Source organism: Salvelinus alpinus, chromosome 24, assembly GCF_045679555.1.
Source record: "Salvelinus alpinus chromosome 24, SLU_Salpinus.1, whole genome shotgun sequence".
NCBI lineage: Eukaryota > Metazoa > Chordata > Actinopteri > Salmoniformes > Salmonidae > Salvelinus > Salvelinus alpinus.
In genome coordinates this window covers 4,766,898-4,784,828 of record NC_092109.1, presented here as the reverse complement: position 1 = coordinate 4,784,828, position 17,931 = coordinate 4,766,898, and the positions used below count along the sequence as shown (strand labels likewise).

General features: G+C 43.7%; 1 protein-coding gene across 3 annotated transcripts in view; it reads left to right on the top strand.

Annotated features, from left to right (window-relative positions):
- Positions 1-5,029: 5,029 nt before the first annotated feature.
- LOC139551729 (endothelin-converting enzyme 2-like) overlaps positions 5,030-17,931 on the top strand; it is a 52,737-nt gene continuing 39,835 nt past the window's right edge. For 2 of the 3 annotated variants that reach the window (XM_071363028.1, XM_071363026.1), the window contains exons 1-4: positions 5,030-5,170; positions 11,681-11,813; positions 13,661-13,876; positions 16,686-16,810. In XM_071363028.1, the coding sequence (XP_071219129.1) occupies positions 11,732-11,813; positions 13,661-13,876; positions 16,686-16,810 (423 nt within the window). In that variant the 5' untranslated portion in view covers positions 5,030-5,170; positions 11,681-11,731. The remainder of the gene's footprint in view (positions 5,171-11,680; positions 11,814-13,660; positions 13,877-16,685; positions 16,811-17,931) is intronic. The other variant, XM_071363027.1, reaches the window with a different exon arrangement.

Below are 17,931 nucleotides of genomic sequence, written 5' to 3'. Positions count from 1 at the left end.
TGCCATGATGACAGCTTTGCACACTCTTGGCATTCTCTCAACCAGCTTCACCTGTAATGCTTTTATAACAGTCTTGAAGGAGCATTTGTTGGCTGCTTTTCCTTCACTCTGCGGCCCGACTTATCCCAAACCATCTCAATTTGGTTGAGGTCAGGGGATTGTGGAGGCCAGGTCATTCTCCTTCTTGGTAGGTCACTCTCCTTCTTGGTAAAATAGCCCTTACACAGCCTGGAGGTGTTTGGGTTTATCAGATTCTTCTTCAAGGGCAATTCCGCCATTGTCTCCAGCAGAATACCAGTCTCTACATATGTGAAAACGGCGTGTTTCTATGATTTGTGGTTAAAAAGATAAGGAGGGTCCAAAAAAATCCTTCTCTGTGACAGGGTAGGATTAAAAGTAAGAAATCAGTAATTTTCAAAACCTGCAACAGGTTTCTAGCCAGAGGGAGGGTATTCTCTTGATCCCCACCGCGAATCTCATAGTGTTTGAAAATCACTGTTTTTTAAATGTTTAAACTTTTGATGATCTCATCCGGTAGAATTTTGGAACTTAATATATTTTTTCTACAAAACGTAGAAATGCGCTGTTTTCACATATGAATACACTGGTATTGTGCTGGAGATAATGAAATGGGTCAGAAACATGTATTCTAGTTTCAAAATTTACTACAAAGTGCAAATAGATATTAGTATTGAACCTTGGTGCATCACAAGGACTAAATCAAGGTTGGGTTTTATATTACAGTTATGTCAACAGATCATGCCCCCTTTTGCCAAGCTCCATCTGCAAATGGCCCATCCGCCCACTTCGCTTCCGTTCTTTGAATGGGGCTCTGTTGTTTCATCACCCCCAACGCTTTCAAAGGATCACGGGCCCTTTATGGGTTGACCATGTCTCCACAGCCAAAGTTCTATGCTTTGCATGTCCTGTCGAAGGACACTAGGTAGTATGAGGAATAATTGACAAAGTGAAACTATGTTCTTTTAAACTATTATTATTATTATTTTTTTTTTACAAATTGACTTAAAATTCCAAGCTGAAATGTTTTGAGTCAATAAGTATTCAATCCCTTTGTTATGGCAAGCCGAATACGTTTATAAAGATCACCTCATCTCTGTACCACACATAGAATTATGTGTAAGGTCCCTCAGTCGAGCAGTACATTTCAGACACAGATTCAACCACAAAGACCAGGTAGGTTTTTCCAATGCTTTGCAAAGAAGGGCACCCATTGGTAGATGGGTAAAAATAAAAATAAAAACGGACATTTAATATCCCTTTGAGCATGGTTAAGTTATGAATTACAATCTGGATGTTGTAATAATACATCAAGTCACTACAAAGATTCCGACTTCCTTCCTAACTCAGTTGCCGGAGAGAAAGGAAACCACTCACCATTTCACCATGAGGCCAATGGGGACTTTAAAACAGTTACAGAGTTGAATGGCTGTGATAGGAGAAAACTGAGGATGGATCAACAACATTGTAGTTACTTCACAATACTAACCTAACTGACAGAGTGAAAAGAAGGAAGCATGTACAGAATATAAATATTCCAAAACATACTTCCTGTAACAAGGCACTAAAGTAATTATGCAAAAAAATGTGGCAAAGCAATTCACTTTTGTTCTCTATACAAAGTGTTATGATTGGGCAAATCCAATACAACACATTACAGAGCACCAATACAACACATTACAGAGTACCACTCTACATATTTTCAAAAACAGTGGTGACAGCATCATTATATATGCTTGAAAAAGCCTCTGTATGGTCAATCTGATGTCTACATCGGTCGTGCAGCATTCACGTGATATGGCCTCTGCAGAAGTCAGGGCATTCATGCTTCTTGCGCCTCGCGATGCAGCGCAGAGCTGTTGAGCAGAGCTGCTGTGAAGGAAGTTGCAAAGGAAGTGAGTTTGTATTTATACAGGACCTCCCGCCCTACCTACCATCAACCAATTATGTCAATGCGGAGCTATACAGAGCCCTCCACATTGTTACAAAATTCGGAGGCGCACTGCAATGCGGTACGGAGCTCAATTTGGCCTCTACATGCCTCCGGAGGCCCCTTAATTGCGTAACACCCCAATTGAGATGGTTTGGGATGTGCTGGACCGCAGAGTGAAGGAAAAGCAGCCAACATGTGCTCAGCATATGTGGGAACTCCTTCAAGACTGTTGGAAAAGCATCCCAGGTGAAGCTGGTTGAGAGAATGCCAAGAGTGTGCAAAGCTGTCATCAATGCAAAGGGTGTGGCACTCCCAATCACGGCTGGATGTGATACAGCCTGGATTCGAATCAGGGTCTGAGATGCAGTGCCTTAGACCACCGTACCACTCAGGAGCCCTATAAGATACAGGGTTAGAGCGTTCGAAAAAGTACAATCTTTGTCCCCATGTGCAGTTGCAAACCGTAGTCTGGAATTTTTATGGTGGTTTAGGAGCAGTTGCTGAGCGGCCTTTCAGGTTATGTCGATATAGGACTCGTTTTACTGTAGATACTTTTGTACCTGTTTCCTCCAGCATCTTCACAAGGTCTTTTGCTGTTGTTCTGGGATTGATTTGTACTTTTCGCACCAAAGTACATTCATCTCTAGGAGACAGAACGCGTCTCCTTCCTGAGCGGTATGACGGCTGCGTGGTCCCAGGGTGTTTATACTTGCGTACTATTGTTTGTACATTTACATTTACATTTAAGTCATTTAGCAGACGCTCTTATCCAGAGCGACTTACAAATTGGTGCATTCACCTTATGATATCCAGTGGAACAACCACTTTACAATAGTGCATCTAACTCTTTTAAGGGGGGGGGGGGGGTTAGAAGGATTACTTTATCCTATCCTAGGTATTCCTTAAAGAGGTGGGGTTTCAGGTGTCTCCGGAAGGTGGTGATTGACTCCGCTGACCTGGCGTCGTGAGGGAGTTTGTTCCACCATTGGGGTGCCAGAGCAGCGAACAGTTTTGACTGGGCTGAGCGGGAACTGTACTTCCTCAGAGGTAGGGAGGCGAGCAGGCCAGAGGTGGATGAACTTGTACAGATGAACGTGGCATTTGGAAATTGCTCCCAAAGATGAACCAGACTTGTGGAGGTCTACAATTCTTTTCTGAGGTCTTGGCTGATTTATTTGGATTTTCCCATGATATCAAGCAAAAAGGCACTGAGTTTGAAGGTAGGCCTTGAACTACATCCACAGGTACACCTCCAATTGACGCAAATGATGTCAATTAGCCTATCAGAAGCTTCTAAAGCCATGACATAATTTTCTGGAATTTTCCAAGCTGTTTAAAGGCACAGTCAACTTAGTGTATGTAAACTTCTGACCCACTGGAATTGTGATACAGTGAATTATAAGTGAAATAATCTGTCTGTAAACAATTGTTGGAAAATGTACTTGTGTCATGCACAAAGTAGATGTCCTAACCGAGTTTCCAAAACTATAGTTTGTTAACAAGAAATTTGTGGAGTGGTTGAAAAACTAGTTTTAATGACTCCAACCTAAGTGCATGTAAACTTTCGACTTCAACTGTATATACTGTATCTTATACAATCTATTGCATCTTGCCTATGCCTAATTGGTCATTGCTCATCCATATATTTATATGTACATATTCTTATTCCATCCCTTTAGATTTGTGTGTATCAGGTAATTGTTGTGGAATTGTCAGATTACTTGTTAGATATTACTGCACTGTCGGAACTAGAAGCACAAGCATTTCGCTACACTTGAATTAACATCTGCTAACCATGTGTATGTGACCAATAACATTTGATTTGATTTGATTTAACCTAAAACACAAGGCCAAATCTACACTGGAGTTGCTTGTCAAGAAGACCCGTGAAATTGGACCAGTTACAATTTTGACTTGAATCCACTTGAAAATCTATGGCAAGACCTGAAAATGGTTGTCTAGCAATGATCAACAACAAATTTGACAGAGCTTGAAGAATTTTGAAAAGAATAATGGGAAAATGTGGAGTATTATGTGTCGATGGGTGCTGAAAAAAATAGATTTATTCCATTTTGAATTCAGGCTCTAGCACAACAAAATGTGGAACAAGTCAATCGGTATGAATACTTTCGGTAGGCACTGTAACGTTATATCTCTTCAAGTAGGTAGCTGTATTTTGATAAAACTAGGCAGGCTAGCTAATGTTAGCTAGTGTCAGTGACGCAGACTAGCTAGCATTTTAGCTAACGTTTTAGCTTGCTATCTACCTCATTACAATTTTAGTTAGGTCGTAGCTCATACAAGTTGATTTTGTATTGTTTAAATACTGCTGGTTAAGTAACGTTATCATTTGATAATGATAGGGCAAAACTAAATAATGGACGCAGCTATCGTGGTAGCTAACTCATGTCTGAGTCTGACTAATACAGTGAACTATTAGAAACACCGTAACCGGCCTGAATCTAATCCAATCTGGAGCTACAGTCAGGAAAGCATAGAATTAGGGTTTCCACTAGTTACCATAACCACAAAATCAAGATTGGCTTTATCATAAAAATGTATGAAAACAAAAATGAGCTTTTTGGTATTCATTTAAGGTACACGGTTAACAGTGTAGTTAAGTTTAGGGTTAGGTTTAAAATATCATTTTAAGAAAAGAAATTGTAGAAATAGGTGGGCTTTATGACTTTGTGGGTTTGGTAACTAGTGACGACCTAGAATTAGCTTGATTCATTTTTTGCCCTAATGACACAGGCGGCTTCATCAACAACGGTAATGTGTGTTACGCTGATGTGATTTTTTAAAAGATAAAATACTCGGTTTGATAAAACTAGTAGGTTAATTACCCAGCAGAGAAAAAAAGCTGCACTTATGTAAATCAAACAGTATTGAGTTGATTTAAAAAAAAAAAAAAAAAAATTGGTGCAGTACTGTGGATACCAATATCCCTGTGAGCCTTCCAGTCCCATGTTGCCCAGGGCTAAGAATATAAACTGTAGATAAATAATATGACAATGTATTGTATTACACTCTAAATTTATTCCATGGATCTCTTGGTCCAAATTATTTTAAGATCTGTTCGCAGATCCCCTGCAGTACCTCTGACCCCACTTTGAAAACACCCGAATAGCCTATAGAGAGGTGTGGCGGGTGCACGCGATAGCTACACTGCACGCCCGACATCGACGGAGCTCTCAAGCAAGCAGGTATTACAAACAAGTAAGGCAGTCTTTTATAAACCGAAATAGTAATTGAGTCCGTATTGCCGCTAATAGCACAAACGAATGGTGTACACCTGAATTTAATGCAACAGCAGTAATGGAGTTGTAGAAATGGACATGTTTGTACTTGACGCATGTGAGGATTTGAGAACGGTAGTTTGAAGTGTTCGTTAGAACAGTAGATGAGAGCTCGCAATCGCATCGTCACAATGTCTCATGCAAAATGGGTAAATTTAGAGCACCTTCATCTCTTGAGTGTTTTGTCATTCAGGTCCAAAAAGTAATTCTCAGAGCGAATCAATATAAAACTAAGCAGCTAAAGGACAAACGGTAAACTTAGATGTAATTTTATTTTAAATTCTTACTTGGAAGGAACACTTACACCATTTTTGCAGGCATACGTTTCAGATTGTCACCTATATCAATGAATTGTGTACAGCCTGATTAATCAGACTACTACAGAATGCTTTCCCGCAGACATATAGAATATTTTCCCGAAAACATAGAATAATGTCCTCTCTGAACTCAGTAGATTCATGTCAAATCACATTTTATTTGTCACATGAGCCAAATACAACAGGTGTAGACTTTAAGTGAAAGGCTTACTTACAAGCCCTTAACCAACAATGCTTTAAGACGTTTTGAGAAAAAATAAGTGTTAAGTAAAAATAAAAGTAACAAATAATTAAACAGCAGCAGTAAAATAACAATAGCAGGTTATATACAGGGGGTACTGGTACAGAGTCAATTTGTGGGTTAGTCGAGGTAATATGTACATTTGTTTGTATTTTTTGTTTAACCTTTATTTAACTAGGCAAGACAGTTAAGAACAAATCAAATTATTATTTACAACGACGGCCTAGGAACAGTGGCTGTTAACCTTGTTCAGGGGCAGAACAACAGATTTTTACCTTGTCAGCTTGGGGATTTGATCCAGCAACCTTTCGGTAACTGGCCCAACGCTCTAACCACTAGGTGACCTGCCACCCCCTCTACATGTAGGTAGAGTTAAATTGACTATGCATAGATAATAAACAGAGTAGCAGCATTGTAAAAGAGGGGTCTGGGTAGCCCTTTGATTAGCTGTTCGGGAGTCTTATGGCTTGGGGGTAGAAGCTGTTAAGAAGCCTTTTGGACCTAGACTTGCCGTGCGGTAGCAGAGAGAACTAGGGTGACAAAGGTGGCTGGAGTCTTTGACAATTTTTAGGGCCTTCCTCTGACACCGCCTGGTGTAGAGGTCCTGGATTGCAGGAAGCTTGGTCCCGGTGATGTCCTGGGCCGTACGCACTACCCTCTGTAGTGCCTTGTGGTCGGAGGCCGAGCAGTTGCCATACCAGGCAGTGATGCAACCAGTCAGGATGCTCTCGACGGTGCAGCTGAATAATCTTTTGAGGATCTGAGGACCCATGCTGAATCTTTTCAGTGTCCTTAAGGGGAATAGGTTTTGTTGTGCCCTCTTCACGACTGTTTTAGTGTTTTTAGACCATGATTGTGTGTTCGTGATGTGGACACCAAGGAACTTGAAGCTCTCAACCTGCTCCACTACAGCCTCGTCGATGAGAATGGGGGCGTGCTCGGTCCTCCTTTTCCTGTAGTCAACAATCATCTCCTTTGTTTTGATCACGTTGAGGGAGAGGTTGTTGTCCTGGCACCCCATGGCCTTGTCTCTGACCACCTCCCTATAGGCTGTCTCATCGTTCTTGGTGATCAGGCCTACTACTGACTTGATCATTGTGTTGGAGTTGTGCCTCGCCATGCAGTCATGATTGAACAGGGAGTACAGGAGGGGACTGAGCACACATCCCTGAGGGGCCCTTGTGTTGAGGATCATTGTGGCGGATGTGTTGTTACCTACCCTTACCACCTGGTGGTGGCCCGTCAGGAAGTCCAGGATCCAGTTGCAGAGGGAGGTGTTTAGTCCCCGTATTGATGGGGTTCTGAGTGATGGTTTACGACACTCTTTTACAACACCTGTGGTGTATGTGTGGCAATGGCGGAATAACAATAAAACTCGTTCAACTGTGATCGATGGTGCGGGTTGTCCTTGCTCGCTGTAACTAACAAAGTACTACATGGTTCCAGGAGTGGAAATTGTGTTTTTTTTCTGTGAATGTTGGAGTTTATGGAAGTGCAATGGATGTAATCAAGCCACCAGAGGCTTTGAGCCTGGATGGGAATGTGGACGTGAATTGGGAAAACATTTCGGCAGAGGTTTCTGTTGTATATGTCTGCCATTGGAGTTACAAAGGAGCCGGATGAATGTAAAGTTGCTCTCTTTCTTACTATAGCGGGACCACAGACAATCGATATATTCAATACCTTCATGTCTGCAAATATGGAGGATAAAGACGAGTTTGCGGAGGTACTGGATCAGTTTGATGCACATTGTTCACCTAAGAAGAACGAGACATATGAACGTTGTGTTTCGCTGTCGTATACAACAGCAAGGTGAAAAGTTTGACGTCTTTCTTACTGATTTTGAAATTAAAAGCACAGACGTGTAATTTTGTAGACCTAACCTCATCTATGCTTCGAGATCAGATTGTGTTTGGTATAAATGACTCCAGAGTTAGAGAAAGATTGCTGCGGGAAAGTGAGTTACATTTGGACACTGCAGTAGAAATAATGTCAGGTGAATGAGCTGGCACAATTGCATATTAAAACCTTTAGCTCCACACCAGCAAGCACTGCTATGGAGGTGGAATGTGCAGCAGTGGATTTTGTACATAAGGACACAAGGGGGCGCTATGAGCAAAGGATTTACAAGCAATATGATTGTAACAGGTGTGGCACCAGACAAGGAAATGTCCTGTCTGGGAAATTTTGCTACAAGTGCAAGGGGAAAAATGTGTTTTTGCAAAGGACAAGTATGGGAGACAAAATGTTCACACCATTGAAATGGAGGAGAATGAACAAAGTGAATTGTTTGTGGGCACTGTGGTTTGCATGGAGGACGGGCAAGAACCATCACAGGTCCATACTGTAGCTAGTGAACACTGGGTTGTACCACAAGTGGTCAATGGTACACTTTTTTTTTACCTTAAAGCTTGATACAGGAGCTAAACCTAATAATATGAGGGATGTTCATAAGTTAAAGCACAAACCAGTCATCATGCAAAAGGCTGTGGCTCTCAAAGCGTACAATGGCCAAGCAATTGAGACTAAAGGTTTGTGTCGGCTAACTGATAAGGGTAAAACAAGAAGCCACACACTTGTGATTGTACGAGAGGGACATGATTCTCTTTTGGGGGATACAGCATGTGAGTCGTTGGGACTGGTTAAGCGAGTGTACACCATTTAATGACTGACTGGCTGCACAGTGTTCAACGGGTGACAAGTTCTAAAAAGGGTGAGGAGATTGCTCAAAGATATTCGGATGTGTTTTTTGGAGCATTGCTTCTCATTCACTCTATTTCCCTCACAGAGAACGCCAAGCCAGTGATTTATGCACCACGCAGAGTTCCGGTGCCACTACGGAAGGATCTAAAGAGTTGGGAAGAATGGTAAAACTCTATGTGCTCGTGAAAACAGAGGAGCCAACAGACTGGGTCAATTCCATGGGGTGTGTTCAGAAAAGGAATGGAGATCTGAGAGTCTGTATGGACCCCCAAGGACCTTAAATGTATCAAAAGGGAGCCTGTTCAGATTCCTAAGAGGGAGGAGATAGTGTGTGAAATGGCTGGCGCACATTATTTCTCCAAGTTGGATGCTTCAAATGGATTCTGGCAGGTGGTGTTGGATGCAGCCAGCACCAAGCTTTGTACAGTCCATACCTCCTTTGGAAGATATTCCTTTAAGGGGTTACCATTTGGCATAAGTTCTGCCCCTGAGCTCTTTCACAAGGCCATGGAAAGCGTCCATTGAGGGGTTAGAGGGAGTTTGAGTGTATGTGGATGATTTTGTGGTCTGTGGGTCCACTTCAGGAACACAATGAGCGGTTGGAAAAGACTGCAGGTGGTTCAGAAGCATGGGTTGAAGCTAAATCGGGCTAAATGTCAGTTCTGTGTGAAGGAAATCACATTTCTTGGATAGGCTATCCTCGTAGGTTGTGCAGCCTGATCATGCCAAGGTCAAAGCAGTGAGGGAGATGGCTAATCCCACACATAGGAAAGGCATTTCGGCGTGTTTTGCATATGGTCAATTATTTGGGGAATTTTGTTCCAAATCTGTCAGCTTAAACAGTGAACTTAATAACACTCCTTCAGGACAATACAGAGTTCTCATGGAACATAGAACATGAGAGTGGGACAATGGAAAGAACATTTTGGCTGAAGAGCCAGTGCTAACGTTTTTCGAACCTGACAGGCCTACTAAGGTGTCCACGGACGCCTCCAAAGATGGCATTGGAGCAGTGCTGCTTCCTGAGCATCAAGGTATGTGGAAGCCTGTGGCTTATGTGGCCCGTTCGGAGGAGGAGGCTGCCTTACATGTGGATATGGTCATGGAGTCACTTCGTTTGTGGTGCTTTCGTTGTAAAGCCTATTTGAAATCGGACACTTTGGTGGGATTAACAACAAGATTACCTTTAAAATGGTATAAGATACATGTATGTTTGAGGAATTTTAATTATGAGATTTCTGTTGTTTGAATTTGGCGCCCTGCACCTTAACTGGCTGTTGTCATATCATCCCGTTAACGGGATTGCAGCCATAAGAAGTTTTAAGGACACTAAAGAGGCCTTTTTACTGACTCTAGGTATTTTTCAAAGAAAGATGCCCAGGGTCCCTGCTCATCTGCGTGAATGTGCCTTAGGCATTCTGCAAAGAGGCATGAGGACTGCAGATGTGGCCAGGGCAATAAATTGCAATGTCCATACTGTGAGAAGCCTAACGCAGCGCTACAGGACGGACAGCTGATCGTCCTCGCAGTGGCAGACCACGTGTAACAACACCTGCACAGGATCGGTACATCTGAACATCACACCTGTGGGACAGGTACAGGATGGCAACAACAACTGCCCGAGTTACACCAAGAACGCACAATCCCTCCATCAGTGCTCCGACTGTCCGCAATAGGATGAGAGAGGCTGGACTGAGGGCTTGTAGGCCTGTTGTAAGGCAGGTCCTCACCAGACATCACCGGCAACAACGTCGCCTATGGGCACAAACCCACCGTCGCTGGACCAGACAGGACTGGCAAAAAGTACTCTTCACTGACAAGTCACGGTTTTGTCTCACCAGGGGTGATGGTCGGATTCGCGTTTATCGTCGAAGGAATGAGCGTTACACCGAGGCCTGTACTCTAGAGCCGCATTGATTTTTGGAGGTGGAGGGTCCGTCATGGTCTGGGGCAGTGTGTCATAGCATCATAAGACTGACTGCAATGACAACAAGCTCAATCTCAACGCTGTGCGTTACAGGGACGACATCCTCCCTCATGAGGTACCCTTCCTGCAGGCTCATCCTGACATGACCCTCCAGCATGACAATGCTACCAGCCATACTGCTCGTTCTGTGTGTGATTTCCTGCAAGACAGGAATGTCAGTGTTCTGCCATGGCCAGCGACGAGACCGGATCTCAATCCCATTGAGCACGTCTGGGACCTGTTGGATCGGAGGGTGAGGGCTAGGGCCATTCCCCCCCCAGAAATGTCCGGGAACTTGCAGGTGCCTTGGTGGAAGAGTGGGATAACATCTCACAGCAAGAACGGGCAAATCTGGTGCAGTCCATGAGGAGATTCACTGCAGTACTTAATGCAGCTGGTGGCCACACCAGATACTGACTGTTACTTTTGATTTTGACCATTATTCCATTAATAATTAACGCAATTGACAGTGAGAGGATGTTTCTTATTTTGCTGAGTTTATATTTAAAACCAAATACTTAAGACTTTTACTTAGGTAGCATTTTACTGGGTGACTTTCGCTTTTACTTTAGTCATTTTCTGTTAAGGTATCTTTACTTTTTCCACCACTGGACCTTACAATTATTTGTATGTGTGGGGTACAGAGATGAGGTAGTCATTAAAAAAATCAGGTTATACACTTATTGCACACAGTCCAAGCAGCTTATTACTGTATCTGACTTGTTAAGCACATTTTTACTCCTGAACTTATTTAGGCTTGCCGTAACAAAGGAGTTATTGACTCAAGACATTTCAGCTTTAAATGTTTTATTAATTAGTAAAAATGGCTAAAAACATAATCCCACTTTAACATTATGGGTTATTGTGTGTAGGCCAGTGACGACAAATCTCAATTTAATAAATTTTAAATCGAGGGTGTAACACAACAAAATGTGTAAAAAGTCAAGGGATGTGAATACTTTCTGAATGCACTGCATACCTGTATATATTTTAGAAGGGGATACAGGCCGGTAGGAGAACCAGTGGGATGAGTGGACGCAGGGATTGAACCCTGGTCTCCGATGGGGAGATCTGTATATGTGACGTGCCATAAATGTTAAAATCCACCACGGCTCTGCACGAATGGAGGCCCTCTTAACTGTTTCTGTGGCATTTGTGATGTCATCCCATCCACTATTCTTTCTCTGACTCGTGTTTCCACAGGTTCGCTTCCGGAAGGGTGGCATCCAGCTTCTCAGTTCCCCGGGCAAGAGGATGGTGCTGGCTGGCGTGCTGCTTTCCTCTGTCCTCGGCCTGTTCGGATGTACCGTCACTCTAGGCATGCGCCACAACAAAGGTGAGAGGCCTGTGGTTACACACGCATGCATGCATACACACATTTGTCAAAAGCATGTATGAGCCCTTATAATAAGGCTGATAATATGTGATGTCTATGTATCAACATTCCAACTGGTTGGTGTTAAGCAGTATCATTACGAATGATTATTAAGATGTATAGTATTAGTACTTAACCTGTGGCTCACATTTCAACTTGAGACTCTTAACCAATTCCATACCCAGCATTTGGAAATCAGCTTATGTCCTCCCAATGCTAAAGGGTGGAGATCTCTCAGCAAATTACATCATTAATGCACTTGATAAAAAGCAACATTGTGCTGCTCTGTTTGTGGATTTAGCAAAGGCCTTTGATTCAGTTGACCATGAATTGTTGCTAGCTAGACTCATAACATTGGTCTCAGTGAAGGGGCAATAAATTGGTTTAGGAACTATCTTTCTGACAGAACACAATGTGTATATACTGACAATCACAAGTCTAGCTTTCTTGAGATTAATAGAGGTGTGCTCCAGGGTTCTATTTTAGCTCCTGGGTTGTTCTCAATTTTTATTAATGATTTGGGAAATGGGATGCAACCAGCAAAGTTACATCTATATGCAGATGATACAGTCATATATTCATGTGCTCCTTCTCTGGTTTAGGCTGTTGAAGAGCTCCAGACTGCTTTTCAGTCACTGCAGGCCTCCCTTTATGGTCTCAAACTGGTCTTGGAATGTACATAACTAAATTCATGACCTTTTAACAGAGCTAGAACTCTGCCAGAGAACGTTAGCATTGTCATATCTGGTGGCTTATCCATTGAAAAAGTGTCATCCTACAAATACCTATGTATTTGGTTGGATGACAAGTTGTCCTTTAAAGGTCATGTGGTTAATCTTGTGACATAGCTTAAATTGAAATTGGGTTTTTATTTTCGTAATAAGGCTTTCTGCTTATGGCTAGAAAAAAAGCTTGTTCAGACACTTCTCTCTGTAATTGATTATGGTGACTTGTTGTATATCAATGAAACCGCCGCCGTCTTACAGAGACTGGTTTCTGTTAATCATGCATCCTTGCGCTTTATTACAAATGTAAAGTCACTCACCCACAATTGCACATTGTACCAAATGGTAGGTAGGACCTCACTTTATATGCGCAGAAAGATACATTTGTATGTGTTCATCTACAAAGCCCTTTTGGGTAAACTCCCTCTGTAGTCTGGTCTCCTTCACCACCAGCAGGTAAACTCCCTCTACCTCCTGTAGTCTGGTCTCCTTCACCACCAGCAGGTAAACTCCCTCTTTACCTCTGTAGTCTGGTCTCCTTCGCCACCAGCAGGTAAACTCCCTCTTTACCTCTGTAGTCTGGTCTCCTTCACCACCAGCAGTTACCATACACGGTCTGCTAGGTGGTTGCTACTTAAAGTCCGCAGGACATTCACAGTATTACAGTATTTGATTTGAGTATTAGGCAAGACTGCCTTCTATTCTTGTGCACCAGACGCATGGAATAGTCTACAATCCATGCTTCATCTCGATGTGTTAGTGCCACTGAATTCATTTAAAATATTGATTGGAGACTGTTACAGAGGAGTGTAAATTATTTTTTTAGGCTAGATCATGTTGTATTGTTGTGTGTTTTTGATTATGTGATGTATTGATTGTTGTTGGCTTGGCCAGGTCTCCCTTGAAAAAGAGACTCTGGCTCTCTGGGCTTTTTCCTGGTTAAATAAAGGTTAAACAAAATCAAAATATAATGGGATCATACAAAATTCTTGTGACAATGCATTATAACCACATCATTAAGCATTATATGCGCAGGCTTTAAGTAGAGCTTTACCAAATGTTTTTTTTCTAACTTCACACAAGACCAAGCACAGGGCCTGTGTCTGACCAAGGCCTGTTTCACGGTGGCCAGTAAGATCGTGCAGGCCCTGGACCGCAGCGCTGACCCCTGCCAGGACTTCTACCAGTACGCCTGCGGGGGCTGGGTCCGCAAGAACCCTCTCCCCGACGGACGCCCCCGTTGGAGCACCTTCAACAGCGTCTGGAACCAGAACCAGGCTGTCCTCAAAAACCTGCTGGGTGAGTTGGAACCAAAGACATGTACACAATACACACACACACACACGCAAGCATACACATCAAATGTTATTTGCCGAATGTGTAGACCTTACCATGAAATGTTCACTTACAAGCCCTTAACCAACAATGCAGTTTTAAGAAAATATTTACTAAATATACTGAAGTAAAACTCTTAAAAAAAATTTTTTTTTTACTATTGGGCTGGGGGTTTCAATTCAAATAGTCCGGGTGGCCATTTGATACATTTTTCAGTGTTAGCAGTTGATGTTAACACAGACCACAAAGCAAATCAGGGGGAGGAAATAGGTTTATTCATAGAGAACAAATCACGAGGGGAGGTAGATAGTAGATGTTTATGCTCCCCTGTCCTCAGTGATTCTCTCCACGGAACAAAGGTACAGGATGTAGTTTTAGAACCCAGCCCTAACCTGTGGTTGAGCAATTTAGAATTCCTTCAAATAAAACTGGGCCAATGGCCAAATAACAAGTATCCTATTTCAGGTTCAATGTATAAACAATTTGGACCAATGAGAACTTGCCATGTAGCTATGGGTCCTGGACTGAAATTCTCTGACCCATTGATATTACAGAAAAAACACTATTTCCATTGATCATTAGTTCTCTATTGACCTCTCATCCTCTGCATTGTGTATTTAATAAATAAATATTCTTACAGCAGTTTTATGGCTTGAGGGTAGAAGCTGGAGCGTTTTGGACCCAGACTTGGCGTTCCGGTACCGATTGCTGTGCGGTAGCAGAGAAAACAGTCTGACTTGGGTGACTGGAGTCTTTTGACAATTTTTTGGGGCCTTCCTCTGACACCACCTAGTATATAGGTCCTGGATGGCAGGAAGCTTGGCCCCAGTGATGTACTGGGCTGTACGCACTACCCTCTGTAGCGCCTTACGGTCGGATGCCGAGGAGATTCCATACCAGGCGGTGATGCAACTGGTCAGGATGCTCTCGATATTGCAGCTGCAGAACAGTTGAGGATCTGAGGATCCGTGCCAAATCTTTTCACTCTCCTGAGGGGGAAAAGGCGTTGTCGTGCCCTCTTCACGACTTTCTTGGTGTGTTTGGCCCGTGATAGTTTGTCGATGTGGACACCAAGGAACTTGAAACTCTCGAAACATGCACGCACACACACGCGTACACACTGACATGTATACTGTCAACATACTGTAAACATAGACACTTGTCGTATACCATTTCTCCTGCTTTTGTTGCAACCCAGTCTCCAAATAAAACGCCAACCCGTGGCTTGACTGCAGTGACAGAATTACGCCATTGCTTGACATTTTAATTACGCCATGTGGCGCCGTATCTTAGCTGTCATTCAAACTCTGCAAAAGGGAATCTAAAACTTCAGTTTAGGCATTACTTCCGAATGCTTAGGGTTTGAGAAAGGCTTAAAACAGCTTTGATGCACCTGTACTGACCTCGCCTTCTGGATGATAGCGGGGTGAACAGGCCATGGCCCGGGTGGTTGACGATATTTTTGGCCTTCCTGTGACATCGGGTGCTGTAGATGTCCTGGAGGGCAGGTAGTTTGCCTCCCGGTGATGCGTTGGGCAGACCACACCACCCTCTGGAGAGCCCTGCGGTTGCGGGCGGTGCAGTTGCCGTACCAGGCGGTGATACAACCCGACAGGATGCTCTCAATTGTGCATCTGTAAGTAAAAGTTTGAGGGTGCTAGGGGCCAAGATGGATTTCTTCAGCCTCCTGCGGTTAAAGAGGTCGCTGTTAAGCCTTCACCACACTGTCTGTGTGGGTGGACCATTTCAGAATGTCAGTGATTTGTATGCAGAGGAACTTGGAAGCTTTTCACCTTCTCCACTGCGGTCCCGTCGGCGTGGATGGGGTCGTGCTCCCTCTGCTGTCTCCTGAAGTCCACGATCAGCTCCTTTTTGTTGATGTTGATGTTGAGGGAGAGGTTATTTTCCTGGCACTACTCCGCCAAGGCCCTCAACTTCTCTCTGTAGGCGTTCTCATTGTTGGTAATCAGGCCTAATACAGTTGTCGTCTGCAAACTTGATGATTGAGTTGGAGGCGTGCATGGCCACGCAGTCATGGGTGAACAGGGAGTACAGGATTGGGCTGAGTACGCACCCTTGAGGCCTGTGTGTTGAGGATCAGCGTAGTGGAGGTGTTGTTTCCTACCTTCACCACCTGAGGGTGCCATTGGGACTGAGGCTGAGTGCCACTCACGGTGCTGTCCTGATGAATACCTTGTTGCCTCCGGTGCATGCAGAACTGTACGCTCCATCGACTGTTGAATTAAAACTAATCTCTACTGGGCTGCCAGCCTCCTTCCACTGTACCAGAGGTTATTGTGATCCTGTTCGTCCCCTTTAGCTGCATCAGTTATAACTTCTGTAGGATAATTCTGCAGATAATTCTCATCAGGCTCGGGTAGCATCAGTCTTGAATTTTCGGTCAACGATCCTAATCAAATCCAGACACAGGCCTATTTACAGTATATGCTTTTGAATACCAGAGAAATATTCAACCCTAGTCTGAGCCCCCCCTCACCCAAGGTGCTTTTGTATTGGCCTCACGGTGTGTGTGTCCGTGTGTCCCAACCGTTCAATCCCACATCTCCCTACTGTCAGAACAGTCCGCAGGTCAACTGTCCATGACATACTGTTATTTGCTTCAAGCCTGTCCAAATCTCTTGTCATGTAATTAAGTTATATAGAAGGAAATGACAGGTCTTCTTGTCTCCGCCTCACACAATCACATTAGCCTCTGTTCTCCTCATCCATCTCTTCCTCCTCATCCCTACCCCTCTTTTCTCTCCTCCTTCAGAAAACGTCACTTTCAACTCCAGCAGCGAGGCGGAGAGGAAGACTCAGTTCTACTACCTGTCCTGTCTCAATGAGCAGCACATTGAGGAGCTGGGAGCCACGCCCCTTATTGACCTCATCACAAAGGTCAGTTTTGCTTCAGACCCCGCCCCCTTCACGCATGCACGCAAATACACTCAGGTTACGTCCTAATCTCCGCTTTCTGCCAAAGTGTGTACCCTTACGGATTTGAAAGGAAATAGTAAAAAGAAACTCCCTCTTTTATGCCTACACCAATCCAGTGCTTTTACATTTGTGGGAAGTAATGAACGAGTGCACTCTTCATGAGAAAGGAGATATTCTTGGGACACAACCACGCACTCCATGATTCAATGTCATTAACACAATATGCTCGTGACCACATGGGTTTGAATCTAGGAGCCCCTCCTACTTTGTCGCAAACCCTCTTATCGCATCCCTTCTATACCAGGGGTGGGCAATTCCAGTCCTCCAGGGTCTGATTGGTGTCACAGTTTTGACCCAGCCCCAGCTAACACACCTGACTCCAATAATCCCCTAATCATGATCTTCAGTTTAGAATGCCATTTGATTAATCAGCTGTGTTTGCTACGGATGGAGAAAAAGTGTGCCACCAATCAGGCCCTCGAGGACTGGAGTTGCCCACCCATGAGCTATACTGTCCTTTCTCTTTAATAGTGTCTTAAAAACTAGTTTGAAAAAAGAACGAGAAAATGGGGCTCCCGAGTGGCGCAGCGGTCTAAGGCACTGCATCTCAGCGCTGGAGGCGTCACTACAGACCCTGGTTCGATTCCTGGCTGTATCACAACCGGCCGTGATTGGGAGTCCCATAGGGTGGTGCACAATTGGCCCAGCGTCATTAGGGGTAGGCTGTCATTGTAAATAAGAGTTTGTTCTTAACTGACTTCCCTAGTTAAAATAAATAAGTTTATAAATAACCATCTCAATTGGGTTGAGGTCAGCACTCCATCACTGTCCTTCTTGGTCAAAAGCCCTTATACAGCCTGGAGGTGTGTTGGGATGGCGTATCTCTGCAGAATGCTGTGGTAGCCATGCTGGTTGTGTGCCTTGAATTCTAAATAAATCACTGACAGTGTCACCAGCAAAGCACCCCAACCCCTTCACACCTCTTGCTTCATGGCGGGAGCCATACATGCAAACGTCAGACGTTCACCTACTCTGCGTCTCATAAAGACACGGCGGTTGGAACCAAAAATCTCAAATTTGGA